This window comes from Chenopodium quinoa, unplaced genomic scaffold, assembly GCF_001683475.1.
Source record: "Chenopodium quinoa cultivar QQ74 unplaced genomic scaffold, ASM168347v1, whole genome shotgun sequence".
Lineage (NCBI taxonomy): Eukaryota > Viridiplantae > Streptophyta > Magnoliopsida > Caryophyllales > Amaranthaceae > Chenopodium > Chenopodium quinoa.
In genome coordinates, this window is record NW_018743906.1 from 639372 (window position 1) to 659226 (window position 19855).

A 19855-nucleotide genomic window follows, 5' to 3' on the forward strand; every position below is an offset into this window, starting at 1 on the left:
TCTTTTTAGGACCACCCCGTTTACATTTTTACTGTCCAATTTTATTTTCCCTCCAAAAACCACCCCATTTCACTTTATTTTCCACATATTTGCGAAAATGCCATTGTGAGACACCCTTCATTTGTCTCACAACCCTCCAATAATACTTCAATACTCTTAGACCACCATCACTCATGGTATAAAAATTTATACCATCCCTCTCTTTACCACTTTCTCATCCTCCACATCATTTATACCACAATACAACATACTTTCTCCAAAAATCACCCCACCCATGGTATAAAAAAAGTTTGCCACCACATTTTCTCTCTCCTATATTTATTAATTATACAATTAATTTAATTATAATTATATTTTATTTTATTATATATTGGAAATAACTAATTAATGTTTGTAAAGTTAATTAAATAAAATAAGTAATTTAGGTAGTAAAAAACGAATTCGAAAAAAATATATAAAACTATATGAATATGGGTGTCTATGTGTAGGTCTTGAAAAATTATGAACCATGGTAATTTTTTCATAATTATTTACTTTATAATTTTTTCTTAAAATGCAATTGAAAAAAGAATATAAAAGATACATGATAATCAAGCCACAAGCCGTGACCTGGTTGGTTTATATTACACGGGGATCAAAGTAATTGTTTACCATGGGATGGTGTATAACTTTTCATGGTATACTTTTACACCGCCATTGTAGTAAAAATTATCATACTTTGGATAAATTTTACATCGTGGTATAAAATTATACCACGAGTGTTGATGCCGTTACGTATTTTTTCTCTATCCTCATTTCATTTCTTTTTCTTTTGGATACCATCTTTCTCTATCTTCTGGTTTTTTCTCTCTCCTCTCTATTCGATTTTATCTCTAGTGATTCAAGCACGTAGTATCAAGTTTATTTCCTCATTTATTTGTGTTTTATCTTAGTTTGATGTAATTTAATTCTTGCCTTTTGTTTTAAATTCCTTAACGAATTTATTTCTTCAATTTTCAACAAATTTGCAAATTAGTTGCTACTCGTAAACACGATGAAGAAAACTCCCAATCTACCTTTTGCTGAAGACGATCTACATGCATTTATTTATAGTTTGAAAATTTGAATTTTGCTGCTCTAGTATGTCAATTTTCATTTTTTTTTGTGTGTGTGTGTGATACTGATTATGTTGTTTATTTTTTTTTTGATTTTCACGCTCTGTTTTGCATTGTTAGTTTGATGTTAGTAATTTCCATGTTAATGTACTCTTATTAATATGAGCCACTTTTGTAAAAGTAGGGATACCTTTATAGGTAAAAATGACAACTTTTATACATGAAAAAGGTACCCTTTGTGGGTCACTGATGTGAAAAAAAAGGGGTTATATTTGTGAAAAAAAAAAAACGCTTTTGTAAGTAAATAGAGTCAATTTTCGCAAAATATTCAATGTAAAATAAAATTATTGTAAACCGGAAACATGCAAAAGTTTTTGTAAAAATTTAGTAACACCATATCGAATCAAAAACACCACCCAATCTGTCAATCATAATAATTTCAAATCGCAACAACTTAAAAGCATACGCCCCTCCTTCCCATCGTATCTAGGCAACAAAATAGGACATCAATATATCAAATTCAAAGTAACTGTCACCTTCTTCTTTAAACAAAGTTTCAGCTGAGTACAACTCAAATCCTTCATTGTACTCATCAAATTCAATCCTAGTATAAGGGTAGTCCACTTTATAGCTCCAATTTCTCATTTCTACTTCCCCAAATTCTTCCTCCAAAACCCCAGAAATGCCCTCATCAAAAGGGCCTAAAATCTTCCACAATCGATCTTCTTCTCCATTTTCATTTTCTCGAAAACCAACAGTTCAGATCTTTTGTTTTTTGATTGGAATTATTGGGTTAATCTTGGGTTTAATTGCAATTTCAAGGTCTCTTTTTAGCCAAAATTGCACTTCAATCGAACCCAAAATAGTTTCTGTTGTTTGGGAAAGAACAGATGATAGTAATGGCGGTATTTCAGATGGGGTTGTGAAGAATAAGAGGCATAAAGTGATGGGTTTTGTTGGGATTTTTACTGGGTTTGGATCTATTGGTCGTCGACGGTCTTTGCGCCAGACTTGGTTGCCATCTGATCGTGATGGCCTACAACGGTAAAATACTTTAATCCATAATCTAATCTTTCATTTTGTTCGATTATTGGTATTATGGAGTATGTGATTTGATCCTTCCTGTAAATTAGTATTTCCTTTGTCGGGATGCACGTTACTAGTTTGAATTACACTATCAATGTGACTATTAATTCCGGATCGAATTATAATTTTTGGATAGTCTCTCTACATGGTTGTTAAACTGTTAAGGGAATAAATACTTCCTTCTGGATGTAGTTGTCATGTTACTAATTTGAATTACACTATCAGCATGAATATTAAATCCGGATCAAGTTATAATTTCAGGATAGTCTCTCTACTACATGGTTGGTAAGGAACTAAATATATCCTTTGTCTGGATGTAGGAGTTGTCTTGTTACTAGTTCGAATTACACTGTGAGCATGAGTATTAATCGCGGGGGAACTTGTAAGTTTTGGATAGTCTCTCTACTGCATTGTTGATTAGGGGTAAGGTTTTCACCAACATGTATACGAATGCAAAGAACCGGAAATTCTTATAGGTGATAAGTATGCGAGCAAATTTGTGGTTGATTCTATTTTCTTGATGTGTTTGGATTGTTAGAGTAACAGCATACTTAGCTTTGCTGGATTAGTGGGTTTGGAATTGTTAGATGACGGTGTTGCTATTGTGTTTGTTGCCTTGTCAATTCGTTTGGTGTCTGAGTTTATGACGATGATGTTCTATGGGCAACATTATTTTAGGATTCTATAGTAGGGAAACTCACTCTTGAGTTCCTTTTTCTATTGCTTATGAGTTGCAGAAAATATATACGCTGTTAAGCCTTAAGCTAGTTTGTATTGCCCCACCGTGGATCCCTTATGTGGGTCATTCTGCATAGCTATTTCTTGGTTTACAAATTTCAAAGAAAAATGTTGATGCTCATTGGAGATCCTCAGACTTATATAGGTGGACACTTGTAGGAAAACTTGTATCCTGTTTGCAATGCATATTGGATACCAGTGCACCTTGGATATGTCTTCGACACCTTATTGGTCTTGTTATGATTGTAATTTATTGTGTTTCTGAAACCATTACACTATGTTTGGAGAAGATTTTGGAGGAAGTGGGAGAGTAAGGAAAGTGAGGGATACATTGCCTCTAATTTGGATAAGATATAGGGAAAAGAAATGGAGCTATCTTCCTTTATCTTTCATTAAACCAAATTCCTCCATTGTTAAAAAGATTTGGAAGGAAAATGGGAGGCTACTCTACTTCTTTGATGATGAATATATTGAAAACGAAAATTGTCAAAAAAACTATATAAATTTATTTATAATTACACCTTAAATTATACGTCGTATGTTTTATTTTATCAAAAGCTTCTTATGATGATGAATATATTGAAAACAAGAACAAATCTAAAGATTTTTTTTGCCTTCTTTTAAAAATATATATTTTGGATAATTTATGAACATATTGCTTATACCCAAAGCTTCCTTGTGTCCTATATTTTTGGGGTATTTGTTCTTGGGTGTGTTTGGTCCAATGCTCTTATTCTATGTCAATTTTCATACTACCAGACCAAGGACTTACCACTTAACCAGTCAAGCAACTTGACGTACACTAGGCACTAGCTCTATAAAGCTTTAGTTTACGTTTGGATCGATGTGACTTAATTACCTTTTAAGTAATATTGGTCTGGTTGGTTCATGATATCTCTGTTGGGAATCCTTTTAGTGGGTGGCTCGCTTGAGCTAGAAGATTATTAGTCAGGTTTTAGTAAGATAGTTAGCCTAACCTCAAATTTTACTCTCACATTTGTATCTTAATTTTAGTGAAAAGTAGTGGAAGTGTTACAGTTTGACTGACATAGTTTTAGGTAATTTAAATATTTAATTGACTTATTTGTAATAAGAAGTAAGTGGGGTAGTTAGGGTATTAATAAGAAAAGTAGTGATATTAATAGTTTTTTTAGTTTATTGAAAAGTAAGGGAATTGTGAGGAGAAAAATAATAAAAAAAAAAAAGTAGCAGTGGGGACTATGAGAGGATAGATATGATATTTAAGTCTACTAATTTGCCAAAAAAGGAAGCATACCACTTAAATTAAAACGGCTGATTAAGGTAAGTTTAAAATTTAACACTTATATATATATAATAATTAAAAAAAATAAAAAGGAGAAGCTAACAATTTCCTTTGAAGGAGTTAGTGGTCCATTCTTTCAAGAACTAAAACATGTGTGCTTTAATTCCCTATTTGATTTAGAATCATTGCCTCATTGGTGTTTGTTAGATGAAACTTGTATCTCTGAAGGTTCTCATTTATTTCAAATTCTATGGCCTATGGCGATTAGGAAAAAAGAGTAATGCTTATCATGCTAGATTTATGCACATCCTGAATGCACAAAAGATTTTCTTATATCGTCTAATATGCACAACTTATATTGATAGATGAAACACCAATGCTATATTTTCAGTAGTGTAATGGTACTCTTTTGTGCAAGTAGGTATTTATGATGTGTCCTTGTGTGTGCAATATGTGGTACTCTGCAATCTTGAAGGGTTATCAAAGTAAATTTATGGGAATATATCATGCTGCATTCATTTCTTTCATAATGCTACCAAACCTCGTCAATTTTATGTATAGTTTGAATTTCATGTTTGTGTCAGTTGTGGGAAAAAATTATAGTATAACTGTACTATAAAATAAACCACAGAAAGTTACTGTGAATTTATCTGTATTTCCAGTTAGAGGCCTTTTGTGGCATAATGCTCTAAATGTTTTGAGATACAATTTAATAAAATGAATTTTAGGCTCAACCAGTGAATGCTGCAACCAATTAATGTTTTTTTTTTAATACAAAATTAAAATTAAAATAAAAAATTTCAAGAACCCTTTGAGCAGATGAGGAATCTATTAATTGTGAACGCATATCAATCATATTTTGTTAACATAATTAACAGATTCTCAGAGTCAAGACATTTTCTGTATTTTAGGGTACAAAGTAATGTAGTTATTATGTAAAGAATTTGTCAAAATTTTTCTCTTCGTTGCATTTTGTTCCATTGTATTAACACTACTGAAGATATACAAGTAAATCAATTGATATTATATACTTTTTTTTTAAATTTATTTATTTAATTGCCTATTATGTTCTTTATAATTCTTAGTGCATGTTTGGTATGAACCTAGGAAAGGAAATGGAATGTAAATAATAATAAGAGGAAAGGGTAATGTTAAGTGTTACCATTATTAGTTATTAAATATGCCGAAGGAAAGGATTCCCTACTATCAACTTGAGGATTGAGGAGAGAAACAATTTTAGGGTTGAGAGAGGTAAGAAGTATGTGGTAATAGTTACCTTTAGGAAATGGGATGTGTTACCCTACCTTCCATACCAAGCACTTTGTAATGGAAATGGTTATTTGATTACATTTTCACCTCTTAAAATTACTATACCTTGATCACCCTGTTGTATTTCAGTAGTTGCAAGAGAAGACTACCCTGAGAATTTGATATTCTTTGAGCAAAATGGGTCGGTTCTTTAGTGATTATATTGGAATCAAACGGATCATCCTATTGTATATCTGTAGTTGCAAGAGAAAAGTACCATGAGAATTTGGTATCCTTTGATCAAAAGGGGTCGGATCTGTAGTGATTTTAAATGTTACTCAATTTATGACTATCTACTTTTTTTCAAAGGTGAACTATGATGCTTTTAATGAAATTACTTGTCTGTGGAAAGTTCATAGCTGGTTATTACTTTGGTTGCCGGCTAAGTTGCTTACTGTGTGCAATTATTGCCGATATGTTATGCCTTCTAAAATCTAAGCTTTGATTGCAGACTGGAAGAAGCCACTGGTCTGGCTTTCAGGTTTATCATAGGCAAGACAAGTGCCGAGTGGAAAATGTCAGTGCTTAGAAAGGAGGTTTCCTTACATGATGACTTTATTCTGCTGGATATAGTGGAAGAGTACAGTAAGCTCCCCTACAAAACGTTAGTGCTAATTGTTTCCAAGATCTTTTATTGTGTCCCTGTCAATTGAGGTTCCACTCACAGCAGTTGTCTTATAGGTTAGCATTTTTCAAAGCTGCATATGCTCTGTATGATTCTGAGTTCTATGTGAAAGCAGATGATGACATATATCTGAAGCCAGGTATTTTTTTATTTTTAATTTTTTGGACTTCTTGATTGCTCAATACATGTTTTTTTCATCTAGACTCTTTACTTAGTTTTGCGGTTACATATTGACAGATCGCCTTTCGCTCCTCTTGGCAAAAGAGCGGTCTGATCCTCAAACTTATTTAGGTTGCATGAAAAAGGGGCCAGTCTTCACCAGTCCAAAGCTTAAATGGTCAGCACTTGATGTTTTCCTTTTGCTGTTACAATTGACAACTTTTATTTTTAATGTTACTCATCATAATTTGAGTTTTTAAATATATATTCCTAGTACATTCACACAAACCATGTTCTAGCATCATCTGAGTCTGCACTTGATATTATATTCGAAAATTTGTTAATAATTCAATTAATTAGTCTCTTGACTTTGTTGATATACGTGGGACATTTTCCAATTATTATATTGAAACTGAACCAAATTCACAGTTTTTACTTCCTACCTATTGTGAATATTGGAAGACTGTAAGATACATTATTAGGAAATCCTCCTCTCCAGTCTCAAGGTAATATCCTTTTTTTTTTTTTTATTTATTTATCTATCTGAGAACCCAAACGAGTGAATTAGAGCTGACTCTCATCTGGAGTCAAACTTACATGTATAGTTAATTGTATGATTCTTTTTTGATAGGTAATTAGACGATCTGGTGCTTCTTCAGCACTTAATATTTGAATGCCCTTAATAAGCTCAACATAGTCAGGAAGTGTCTTCTTTTAACAATCTTGCACTTGATTTCTTAAAAAATGCTTGTTGAATGACAGTATAAATTGCACTACGTATAATGATTGTCCAAGTCTCAAACTCATCCATTAAAGGACATAAACTCCTACCCCTAATTGGCAAAATTTAAAATATATAATTAGATAGATAAAATCAGAAAAAGGTCCTCAAAACAAATAATTCCATATCTGAAACACCTTAGCATTTTGTAAATTTAATACCTAAAATCTAGCAATTTTGATAGGGTTCTCCCGAGATCATGGCACTCCTAGTAATTTGTACTTTATTTAAATTAAACATGCCCCAATGAATATATAAGCTGCTCATTATGAAAGTATTTCATATTTTATTTTTAATCTATCTATTTTCAGTCATATTTATCTTAGAAAAAGAAGTGTATTTGTTTTAGAACGGCATGTGCATGCCTCTAGGTGTGAGATATAATTTGCAGTTTGCATAGGATTATCTCTAGAAAACCATCCATTTACCTCTTTATCCAACCAAACCCATCAACTTGTGGAATTTGAGTAATCAAAATTAACTATAGAGAGTAACACATTGCAATAACAGGATATCCAATTATCCATAGCAATAAAACTAGATGATGAATTGATCAACAATCTTTGGCGGGGATCTCTCCTTAGCCACCTCATTACCTGAAAATTAAAGAAAAAGGAGAAGTTTATGTAGTCACCTGATTACCTGAAAATAAAAGAAAAAGAAGTTTATGTCGCATAAGTAAAGAAATAGAACTAACAAGTCAAGTACAGAACACTTTAGCCTTTTTTGAGTAAAGAATTGTTTGGCAAAAAAAAAAAAAAAAAAAAAAAAAAAAAAAAAAAAAAAAAAACCCTACAAAATGTAATACGCAACAATTGGGTATTATGAAAAAAGTTACCTAATTGTGCTTTTTACCAACAGGATCTTAGTAGCCTGATGTGTTTAGGCAACCCTTATCAAGTTGAACTACATCAAAAGGAAGAATTTACTGATCTGTTGCATAATTGCTCTCTTTCCGACTACACTGGCTTAGTGTTAGGCCATAATTGTTTTCATGAAAACCTAACATAGTCCAAGAAGTCCAACACAATTCTTCCTACTAGATTTTCCCTCATTAATAGTTTAATTCTTGGATGTCTTTGGTCTATTAATCTCGATGACTTAAAACATGCAGGTATGAACCCATGTCCTATCTTCTCGGCTCAGAGTATTTTCTCCATGCCTATGGTCCAATTTATGCACTTTCAGCCAAAGTTGTCAGAAGCTTGGTTGCCTTGAGAAATGACAGGTAAGTTTGCTTTGTAAATTACTTGTAATTGTTGCATTTTCCCATTTTCTTGCAATTGTGTTTTATAGACTCCATCATGCTAAAAGTACCCATGTCTGATTTTTGGAGGCCTGGATCCATCTTGATCTCGTTATCTTAACAATAGACAATTAAGGGCAGTACATCCAGAAAATAGACCAGCTCAAACCTTATTAAATTTACACCTGGAAGTGATCATTGCTCCAAGTCCCCTATCAATATATCCCAGGCTGTAATTTGATTAACGTGGACCAACAACCATTTCAGGTGGTGTATATGACCCCACTGAAAATACAGGACAGGTGATCCCTTTTGTAGAATTAGACCCCTAAATTATGAGTCCAAGAATTCACGTTATCAGGTTGAAATTGATACCTAGCAAGCTTATGGTGTCTCCCAGGTTTTTCTGTTTCTTGGTGAGCTCATAATCATGATAAGGGGAAATTCTATTTTCTATAAGTTATTATACAACACAATTGCTGTACAAAGGCTAGTGTGTCTTCCTTCATAAATTGGAACTTGCTTTCCCTCTTATTCAAACATTTCTTTCCTCTTGAAATCAAGTTTTAGAGTGGGGATAAGCAAAAAGTTTAGATAGTTGGTATCCAACCTCAAGCCCACACCAGAAATTGATCTTATCGGTTCTAGAATCCAGATCCAATGCCAAACTTGGAATAACATTAAAGCATTTTTGATTCCGTTTTATGAATTTACCGACCTTGAAGGCTAAAACTGTAGCATGACCATCGCTGTATGTTAGATTTATTTTAAGTTTATACTTAGTACAGTAGAATAACATGCTGTGAAGTCAAAGCAAATGCAAAACTATTTGCTTGTAATTTCTGGAAGCAATAGCATTTTTCCTTAAATATAAATTTATTTATCTCTAGTGGAAGATAATACAACTGGTACTGATTCTGGAAACATTCCTCCCTATCTCAGGACTTTGTCCTTATTTTTTAGGAACCTGGACCCTGTCCCCAGTGGCTCTGGGGCTGGGTCCAACTTTCCTAACATGACCTTAACTATATTCAGGATTTTAACCTTTAAATTTATGTGGGCATCATTGCTCACCCATTGCTGCTAAGAGGGAGGATACGTGATAAAAATGAGTTGCTACCTATGGATGAGTTATATGATTGGCGTTTAACGCATTTGTATCGCTTAAAATTGCAGTTTCCGAATGTTTAGCAATGAGGATGTCACGATTGGAGCATGGATGCTTGCGATGAATGTAAATCATGAGAACAATCTTGAGTTGTGCGCGCGAGAGTGTACATCAACATCCATTGCTGTTTGGGATATACCCAAATGTTCAGGTATGTCCTCTACTTATCAGTTAAAAACTTTTAAAGTTATTATGTCTATGTTTTTGCTTATGGATATTGGATATCAAGCATTGTTCTTGTGTGGATGCCAGATGTAATCTATGTTTGGCATCACCATTTCATCTTAATTCTCACACTAAAGTGACTAATTTCTCTTTTAGGATTTCCCAAAACGAATGTCTAATTGTGTATCGCGCCAGGCCTACTTTGATAGTTTTCCTTTCCCCTTATTTTCAGCCAGTAAATTTATTAATTTAAATAGGTGCAAACAATAGAGAACTAGTAATCTTTTAGTGAACATCAATGAATGAAAATAGGATGGCCACTCATGCTTTACGTATGAAAAATTTATGTGGGAGCATCTACTAAAGTTGCTGTGTTCCTCAACTGCACACTCCTGTATGTAACTTTTACCCAATTCTATCCCTGTCTGTGATAACAAGATATCTGAAATAAAATGAAAATAGAATCCTAAATGTTTGTGATTAGATAATAAAAATATTAATTAATAATTATGGCCTTGTTTGGTTGTAGCGTTTGAGATAGCGGTTAGCTTTTTGACCAATCAAAACACTTCTACAAAAAATTTGAGAGTGTTTGGCAAGGTTGTGGGTTTAGTAGCAGTTAGCGATTGATGTAGCGTTTAGGTAGCTTTTTTCAAACGTTAAAAATAGTAGCGGGTAGCGTTTGACAATTTTTTATTACTTTGTAAACAAAATTTATATGAATTTGATATATTTTAGTATTACAACCGCTACTTTTGTCAAACACTCATACTATCAATCGTTACTTTGACAGCTAACCTCTACTCGGCACTAATTGACAACTACTTGCTACCTTAATAGCTACCCGCTACCGCTACTTTTGCCAAAGGGGACCTATATAGAAAATCAATAATCCCAACCATGATAATATTCAATATTAGGGCCTGTTGATTTGTTGAGCTAAGCTGAATTGATTGGAGCTAAATTGAACCGAACTGAATTGAATAGAGCTGAAATGAATTGTTTATGAGAGAAGGAAATTAGAAACTGAATTGAACTAAACTGAAATGATTGGAACTGAACTGAACCTAACTGAAATGAGATTAAGTTGAAGAGAACAGGCCCTTAGTGGCCATTGGTATTGGATATCAAAGAAGTTGAGAATTTGCGATTATTGATGGTTACTTCGTATTTTGTTCTTTGTTTTGATTCCTAAAGCTCTATTAATAGGTTACACACATATTTGACTAATTAGTAAGATTATCAAGTTGAATAAGTTATGCATTCTTACCCAAAAATAATTAAGGGTGGTTCATAGTGGTAACTGATAAATTATTATGTGTGCATGATTATTAAGAAAACACTCAAGTTTTTTTACAAAAAAATTGTTCTAATGGGTGCTTATTTTTTGCTATTTATATATCTTAAATAAATGGGAAGGGCACAAAAAAATTTGGCACAATGAAATAAGATCATATGTTACTTCCTCCGTTTTTAAATACTTGCTCCATTTCTATTTTTTGCACTATTCATTTGTTCTACTTTGACTAATGTTTGAGATTTATACATAGGAAAAAATATAGTCTTATGGGTACTTGTTGGAATCATATCAATAAATAGATTATTAATTTTCAATTTTTAGAATTTATACTTATTAATAATTAAAGATATTAGTGATCAAAGATTAGTATCAGCATGCGTGTCCAAGAGAAATGGAGCAAGTATTTAAAAATGGAGGGAGTATCTCTTAAGCTATTGGATATTATATAGAGTCAACAATGAAAAGAAGGTGAAAATGTTATGTTGATGGTAATAATCATGCAGAGGGATAATAAAAAAATCTGTTGCAAAAAGAGAATGTATGTGTGTTCATGTATCCTGAGAAAAATATTAATAAATAATTGGAGGATCGATTTTAGATGGGATGAAATTGATTTGTAAAAATTAACGTAACTAGAACGTGGATACATATTCATTACGATGAATTTTGAATATTTTAGTTCCTTTAGAAAATTTATGTAGTAGGTAGTTATTGATCCTCTGTCAAAAAAAAAAAAAAAAATCAAAAAAAAAAATGTATAGGTAGTTATTTTATGTGTATAGGTAGTTATTTTAATATATGTTATTGCACATAAAAAAAAATAAAAAACAAAAAAAAAAGGCTATGTATAAGCATTACAAACACTCTTGAAAACAAATTGTTAGAAATTGGGTTTTTGAAGTGCTGTGGTTACAAGTGAGAGAGAGAGAGATGGCCCTCTTAAATTGTTGTAAAGACCAATCACAACTTTTGGTGTTTAAACTCTAACTGAAAAGGCATACTCCCTCCAGTTCTAGATGTTTGACTCAAAAGTCTTGTTTTTAGGAAATTTTGGAATAGGTGAGTGGATGTAAGAAAATAAAAGTCAATTAAAAAAGATTAATAATAAGAACAAGAGAATGTGTAAAGTCATGTATCTTATGGGGTAAGGTGATAAGGTGTTTATAAGTTGACAAAGATAGAATATAGCAAAAGTAAGATGGTCATTCTAAAATGGAAAATGAGTCGAACTTTCTTAAATGGAGGGAATACTTCGATAATCCCTACTATGGTTATATAAAATGACCGTGAACCCAGGCTTTAATCTGAGTTCATAATGTCTAATATCAAGATAATTGGGATTTGGGAGTATCAACGTATAATTTTTTCGTTCAATCACCACCAATAATCATTTTTTTTCCTGTTAAAAGCTCTGTAGATGATTACTAGTGACATTTCGAAAATCTAACTCTGCATAGTTCCTCAAAATGCGTGAATGATTCCTTCATTTCCTACAAGTTCAAACCCAATAGTTTACTGATTATTATTTAAAATTCATTACACAGGACTTTGTAATCCTGAAGCAAGAATGCTGGAACTGCATAAGATGGAAGAATGTTCAGGTAGCACTACAGCCAGTGAATAGCATTAGCTCAATTCTGCTCATTTGAAGGTGCTTTTTTGCAATTACCTGTTATCTGTATCCCTAGCATTCATGATACATATCCCTCGGCTATTCAATTTTTATTGTTTTCTTTCTTGTTCATCCTGCAAATATTTCCCCACTTAAGTTAAATTTAGTTTGATTGGTTACAAGCAGATGAGGCGGTTACAGTAGCATAGTTACATACATACTGGAGAGATGTATATTTGTTGTGAATTAGCTAGTTATTATGCATTGATCTGTGTCATTAAACTTTCTTCGCCCCACCCCCTACACCCCCATTATCTGGGAAAAACTTTATGCTTGTTAGGTGCATAATAGAACAGACTTTCACCTTAGCTCGAGTATGTCTTGTGTAAGAGACAGTCTAATATGTCTATCAGTAGTAACATCATTCAACTTTCTAACCAAAATTATACTCCGTTGTTACTTTCAGATATAAAGGACAATTTTAGTACTACGTAAATAGCTTTCTCCGTTCTTTAATTTCCGCGGCATTTAGATCATTACACTTTACTGTTTTCGCTCTCCTTTGGCACTGTTTTATAATACAATCTAAACACAAGCAAAAATATGCGTAGTAGTCATGTTAGATTCGTCTTGATACATACTTTTAAAATGTTGATTTATTTTTTTCATCTTTACCCAAAGATGGTCAGAATTATACTTGGTACATTTCTACGCATGAAACTCCTAAAGGTGCATGAAAATAAAAAGAAAACTAGGAATATAGTGCTTTTACACAAAACTCATATCACTTCCAATCTAAAAGTTTGACTCATTTACTATTCATGTGGTGAAAAATTAAAATAACTTTAATTTTTTTTTTTTTTTTTTTTGGATTTATAAGATAGTATAAAATAGCATGCATGTGAGATCTTTGTAGATACGGATGTACACAGTGCAATTTAGATCTCACATTGCGGTTTAATGCGGTTTGCGATTTGAAAATTGCGAAATAGTTTTTGAAAATGACTAAACCGTGTTCGACCAAACCGCACCGCAAGCAACACTTTAATGTCCTTTGCGGTTTTTATACTATATTTTTATAAAATAATATAAAAGAACCAAAATATATGAGCTAATCTTTGACTATCTATACTTATCTATTAAAAAACGTTCCTAAAAACGTTTATCATGAGATTCGAACTCATAACCCAAAAAATGTGCATTAGGTGTCTTACCATCTCATCCATATATTAATTATGTTTTTATAGTCCACTCATAAATATATATTATATGGATTAGATGGAGATCTGAACATTTAATGATTGAAATTCTTTTTAAAAAAAACCGATCCTATTATTTGTTTATTATGCTAATCGAGGTAATACATACAAGCAAGAAAAATTAGCTATTGGTATAAATTAATTTTAGTTATTTAATTATTTTGATAATAATTATGTCTTTATTTTCATTATATTATAAATTATAAACAAAGGACATGTTTATATAATTATTTTAACAAGAACACGTTTGTATATTTAATCAATAGTTGTTCCATTAATAATTTATTCAAAATTATAATGAAAAAAAATATTATAAATCATAAACAATAACGAATAAATAAATAATTGTTATAAAATAAGGAAAAAAAAATGAGAGATTAAGAGAGAATAGATCAGTTTTATTATTCCATAGAATGTGGATATATATACATACAATATAACTAGGGTTTGCTTAGATAACAATAAACCCTAAATCTAGAATATTCCGGAATGATACAGGGAGGATAATGGATATCCACAAATATTTCATAACACTCCCCCTTGGATGTCCATTATCGAAGAGTGTGCCTCATTAAAACCTTATTAGGAAAAACCCTGTGAGATAAAAAAAAAACCTAATGAAGGAAAAAGAGTACAACATTCTTCGTAATACGCTCGAGATGCTGCCTCATTAAAAACCTTACCAGGAAAACCCAATGTGGGACAAAACCATGGTCAAGGGAAAAAGAGTGCAGCGCGTATTTTCTCCCCCTGATGAATACATAACCTGAGATCTTCTAGTGCTGCAACAATGAATCCAATATAGATGGATATCTTCTAATATGTAGTAAAATATCATTCATTGGTCTTCGATCCTCCTAAACTGAAATTGCATCTTCAAGTCTTCAAGTGAACATGTGAAGTGTCTTCATTTCACCATACATGTATTTATCTCTACATCATTCCAAACCTCTGTTTGAATAAAGTTATTTTAAAAGTTAAACTTATGCGGTTAGGCCTTCTTCTGGAGGTCGTGAATAATAGAAATCGATGATCATTATTTGATCAAACATTCATTAATAATAATTTGATGACAAAACTTGATATTATTAATGTCGTTCTTCAATCTCATCTGAATTATAATATAACACATGTAATTAGATACGCTAATCATGGTTCTTCTGGACCATAAGAAAACATTCTCACGCATAAGTATTCCATTGATATTCCTTAGACGTTTCATAATTGACACGATAGCTCTCTTGCAAATACAAAAGCAAATCTCACTAACTTTCATATGCTCAAACTTCAGGTTGAGAAGTCAATGATGTAGTCACATAGACTTTTCAAGAGTTTGATAATAATTGCAATATTCAAGATATAAAATTTGTAGGGCTATAAATACGTTGCATATACGTTCTTCGGGAACTTCTCTTACATGATTCATAAATAATATTAGATCAACGTCATATTTAATTTCATCATAATTATAAGCCCGTTGGAATATAAATATGTCTTTCTAATTTTCCATCAAAGTTGTAAATATGCCTTACTATACTTTGAATGAACATGCACATACACCACAAATATTGTATAGAAACTAATGCATGCAATATGAGATATATAAAACATGATAACATATTAAGCAAAATATACAATAAGTAATGCATCTAACAACTACTAACATATGTAATGAACAATCCGTTAACCTATGAATTATGCATATAAACATGCATAGGACTCAAAATAATGCAAGACACTGTACAGTGTGGATTTAAAAATCTATATTACATTGGACTTCTAGTCCATGATAAACTTTTGATCATTATCATTATGTTGACATCAAAATGGACATATATATTTCAGATCCCTTATTCACTAGTCCATTCTATCATACATATGCATATTATTTATCGGTTCCCTTGTATACCGGTATCATAATATTCCTTTAACGTACATTTCGCATGCTATTTTACTATGATATCTAAATACTTTTCTTATTGGTACCATCATAACTTCCTTACATCATAGGCCATATATTGTAATAATTCAGATATCTATACCACTTTTAGGGTATTTCATACTCTATGGTATTTATATATTATTACGCTATTAGTGTTAACTGCACTATCTTGCCATATATCATATCCATTAAAGATATTTTTATTTTGGAACCGATCATACAACCTGCACTTCAGGTGTAGTGATTCAAGTATAATTGGCAAGATTTTATCTCAATGTATACACATAATATGACCAAAAAGTATCTTCAACGCTATGCAACATGAGTCATAACTAAATACAAATCAAATCATAAATGTGCAACATATCTTGATAATATATAGACAAAAGTTGGCATATAACTTTTCAAACTACCTTATCGGGATCATCAATTATATTTTCCGATTTTTCCAACTTTTGCTAATTCTTCTCCCCCTAAGTTGGTAAAATATCTCATTTATAGGGGCGTCTAATTCTATACCAACTTAGTATATAAATTAAAATTCTTTTCATCGGGAGGATCACAATCAAAATAATTATCTCAGAAGATTTGTATTAAACAAGTTTTATCTCTTCTAGAGAACAATTTCAATGAAGAATCATTTCTTCATTAACTTTACACTGCATGTGTATTTATTGTTACACTTTCTATAATATGTTCTCTTCCGGAGATCAATGTCAATGGGGAGACATGTGTCGTGCAGTTGTACGTTTTTCTTTCTTTTCCAACTTCTTATGTGCTGACATATAATATCCCCAATCAAAAGAATTATTATACAAATATAAACTTGATTGTAATTCTACTAGGTGATGGTTTTCTAGATCACTAGAAACCTTGATAGTATGATACTAATTAAATATTCAGAATTTTCTCATACAACTTGTATTTGGTGAGCTTTTGGTCACCAACATGTGATAACATATAAGTTATTCTGGTGAACTTCTAGTCACCTATTATTCGTATGAAAATTTATTCAGAACGAATATATTATCTCTTGAAATTTTCTTCAACACAAATCATTGAAAATCAGAATCCAAATATAGTTCAATCTCAATGTTATGTCTTGCCATTCAATTCACTTCATATATCTAACATTGAGAGAGTGTCAGCACATTATCAAATGAAACTTCAGGTTTCTATAACGGGTATTTATTGAACCCGTATGGCCTAATTTAATTATCACATCCAATCATTTATCCAATTTTATATTACGGTTAGTTTTCCAGGTGATCACTTTATGAGACATAATATGATGTGATATTAGAACACCAAAATGTGTTTCTTTATATAATTGGCAAGACAATCAACTAATACTTGATCCAAAATTTTATACTCTGCTAGAGTTTTGACTATAATCTTGATACATGCTAAGCTTGTTGGATAATTCTATACTCTTCTAGAGTACTCTATATAATCATGGTACATATCCATTTTACTAAATATAATATCTTATAAAGGTCTATCAAAACGTATTACTTCCTCAAATTTACTATTGTCAATAATTGCTCTTTTCCTGTTTGAATATTCTTATCTTTGGAATCTATTGGGCTCGGCTACGGATACCACGCTTCAGGCGTGCTTTAGGTTCATTAGCAACTTATAAAGGTATATAGCTAATGACATCTATTCATATCCATCTTCAGGATGGTATCATTTTGAAATATATTAATTAACATGTGACCACTTTTATTAATTAAAACATTAATATTTAAGTTAATGTATGTACCAAACTGACCATCAATATATTTTATTATTTATGTGCAAGGATTACATAAAATAATGATATAAATACTATCTCCCCCTAATCCTTGCATGTGGGGGCATTAAATTAATCCAACTACCTTTAAATCTCTTGCACCTTCTAAGTCACAAATTCTTTTATCAATGTATGTATAGCAAAGTAAAATAATTCTTATAAGACTCATATTCGTTCCTCTTGCCCAATTATACGAACCTTTATACTATAAATTCTCAAATTAATATTCTAATAGAATTAAAGGAACTAAAATAAGATTCACTAAACCAAATAACTTAAATTAATAAATGACTGATAATAATAATAATGAAATATCCGAAAACATAAAAATATCCAAAAACAAATGTCCCATAAAGCATAAAATCACAGTACTACGATAAAATTCTAAAATAAATGCAAGCTAATTAATAGTGTTTATTCGCCAATGTATCATAATTTATTCAATTATTTTCTTCAGAATTAGGAAAGAAATCAGCTGCTTCAAGGTGAGTTTTATCACCGTAATCAAAATCACCTTCGCCATCCTCATACACCAAATTTGTTTCTACTTTCTTTCCTTTCTGTTTGATTGATTGTTGATAAAGGTCTACTAGATGTTTTGGTGTGCGACACACACGAGACCAATGGCCTTTTCCTCCACAACGGTAGCATATGTTTTCATATTTATCCTTCTCATTCTTATTTCCATCTTTATTGTCCCACTTCTGGTGAGAGTATGAGTTTCTAAAATGACCACCTCGACCACGATCATGTCCACGTCCGCGGTCGCGACCACGACCTCGACCACGACTGCTGGCGTGATCTCTAGCCTTTTTCTCTTTCCCACTATGGGATGTCGCATTCGCTTCAGGGAATGGAGTAGAGCCAGTTGGGCGTGATTCATGATTTTTCATTAATAGTTCACTATTTTGCTCGGCCACAAGGAGACAAGATATCAATTCAGAATATTTTGTAAAACCCTTTTCACGGTATTGTGTCTGCAGGACAACATTGTTTGCATGAAAAGTAGAGTATGTTTTTTCTAACATTTCTGCATCCGTGATTTTCTCTTCACATAATTTCAATTGTGATGTAATTCTAAACATGGCTGAGTTGTATTCACTCACAGACTTAAAGTCTTGTAATCTTAAATGTAACCAGTCATAACGAGCCTTTGGTAATATCACAGTTTTCTGGTGGTCATACCTGTCCTTTAGATTACTCCAAAGGACTTGTGGGTCTTTCATAGTCAAGTATTCAGTCTTAAGGCCTTCATGAAGGTGATGGCGAAGGAATATCATATCTTTAGCCTTATCTTGGCTTGTTGCAGTATTGTTTTCTTTAATAGTATCACCAAGTCCCTTTGCATCTAAGTGTATTTCAGCATCTAACACCCAAGACAGATAGTTGTTTCCAGTAATATCAAGAGCAACAAATTTGAGTTTTGCAAGCTTTGACATGATTCACTGATATATAAAACAATATTATAAATTAGGAACTAAGATGGTATAATAAATATATATACTCCAAGTTTCAATTAAGATAACTAATTTCAAGTAAGTAATTATAACAAGATTTGCGTATTGAACTTTGAGAAGGTTATTGTTCATGAGACCATAATTAAGTCTACTAATCAATTATCATAACAAAACATGAACCTTAATTTACCATAATAAACATAAACCTTATAAAAAACAAAAACGTTATTTTGGGACAAGTAAGTTGTGGAAATACGTATGTAATCGGATTATAAAAAGTAATGTATCAATAAGGTCTTTGCACGCAATGATTGATTCAAAGCATTTCAATGACAAGCTTGCTTATTAATTAATACACTGTAAAGATACATCCACTTCTCAAAAAATTCTATATAAAAAAATTTTGTTAACCGTATTATTCTCGATAATGTATAAAAACTCCCAATAAAACATACAATATTTTCTCATTACTAATATCCCGCAAATATTAGACCGATCAATCCAAAAGAAGCAGTAACAATCAACAAAGAAAACGATCAAAAACCCCAAAATCATCAAACCAATTGAATGGATTAAACAGGATCCCGATCCCAATCACAAATTATGCAAGACGATTAACACAAAACCAGCGACATAGGATAAGCGAAGAAAGACGAAAGCAGAAGACGAAGCAAAATACAGAGCATTAATGATTAAAACTTCTTGGATATAATAAATTCTTGGATGAGTACCATATTATAACAAAAAAAAAAATTAATGATTAAAACTTCGTTATCAATTCGTTACAAATATTCCACCTCAGATAAACTATAATCAATCAACCACACATTTCTTAGCTCGAATTTCCGGACTAAAA

The 19855-nt window shown here is 31.8% G+C and overlaps 2 protein-coding genes across 2 annotated transcripts; one reads left to right on the forward strand and one right to left on the reverse strand.

The window, feature by feature from the left end:
• The first annotated feature begins 1129 nt into the window (after nucleotides 1-1129).
• On the forward strand, nucleotides 1130-13042 carry LOC110686920 (probable beta-1,3-galactosyltransferase 14). The gene is made up of 7 exons (XM_021863534.1): nucleotides 1130-2138; nucleotides 5942-6094; nucleotides 6172-6254; nucleotides 6353-6452; nucleotides 8170-8283; nucleotides 9478-9620; nucleotides 12479-13042. Exons 1-7 carry the CDS (start codon nucleotides 1777-1779, stop codon nucleotides 12556-12558), a joined length of 1035 nt encoding a protein of 344 aa, XP_021719226.1. The 5' UTR covers nucleotides 1130-1776; the 3' UTR covers nucleotides 12559-13042.
• Nucleotides 13043-17982: 4940 nt separating this feature from the next.
• LOC110686989 lies at nucleotides 17983-18981 on the reverse strand. The gene has a single exon (XM_021863624.1). It carries the CDS (start codon nucleotides 18979-18981, stop codon nucleotides 17983-17985), a length of 999 nt encoding a protein of 332 aa, XP_021719316.1.
• Between the last annotated feature and the right edge of the window lie 874 nt (nucleotides 18982-19855).

Bases quoted from the DNA above. Each gene is read 5' to 3' on its own strand.
- LOC110686920 (XM_021863534.1), top strand. From the start codon at position 1,777: ATGCCCTCATCAAAAGGGCCTAAAATCTTCCACAATCGATCTTCTTCT. The intron at 6,255-6,352 runs GTATTTTTTTAT...ACATATTGACAG, and splicing joins TGACATATATCTGAAGCCAG to ATCGCCTTTCGCTCCTCTTG. The intron at 8,284-9,477 runs GTAAGTTTGCTT...TTAAAATTGCAG, and splicing joins GTTGCCTTGAGAAATGACAG to TTTCCGAATGTTTAGCAATG.
- LOC110686989 (XM_021863624.1), bottom strand. From the start codon at position 18,981: ATGTCAAAGCTTGCAAAACTCAAATTTGTTGCTCTTGATATTACTGGA.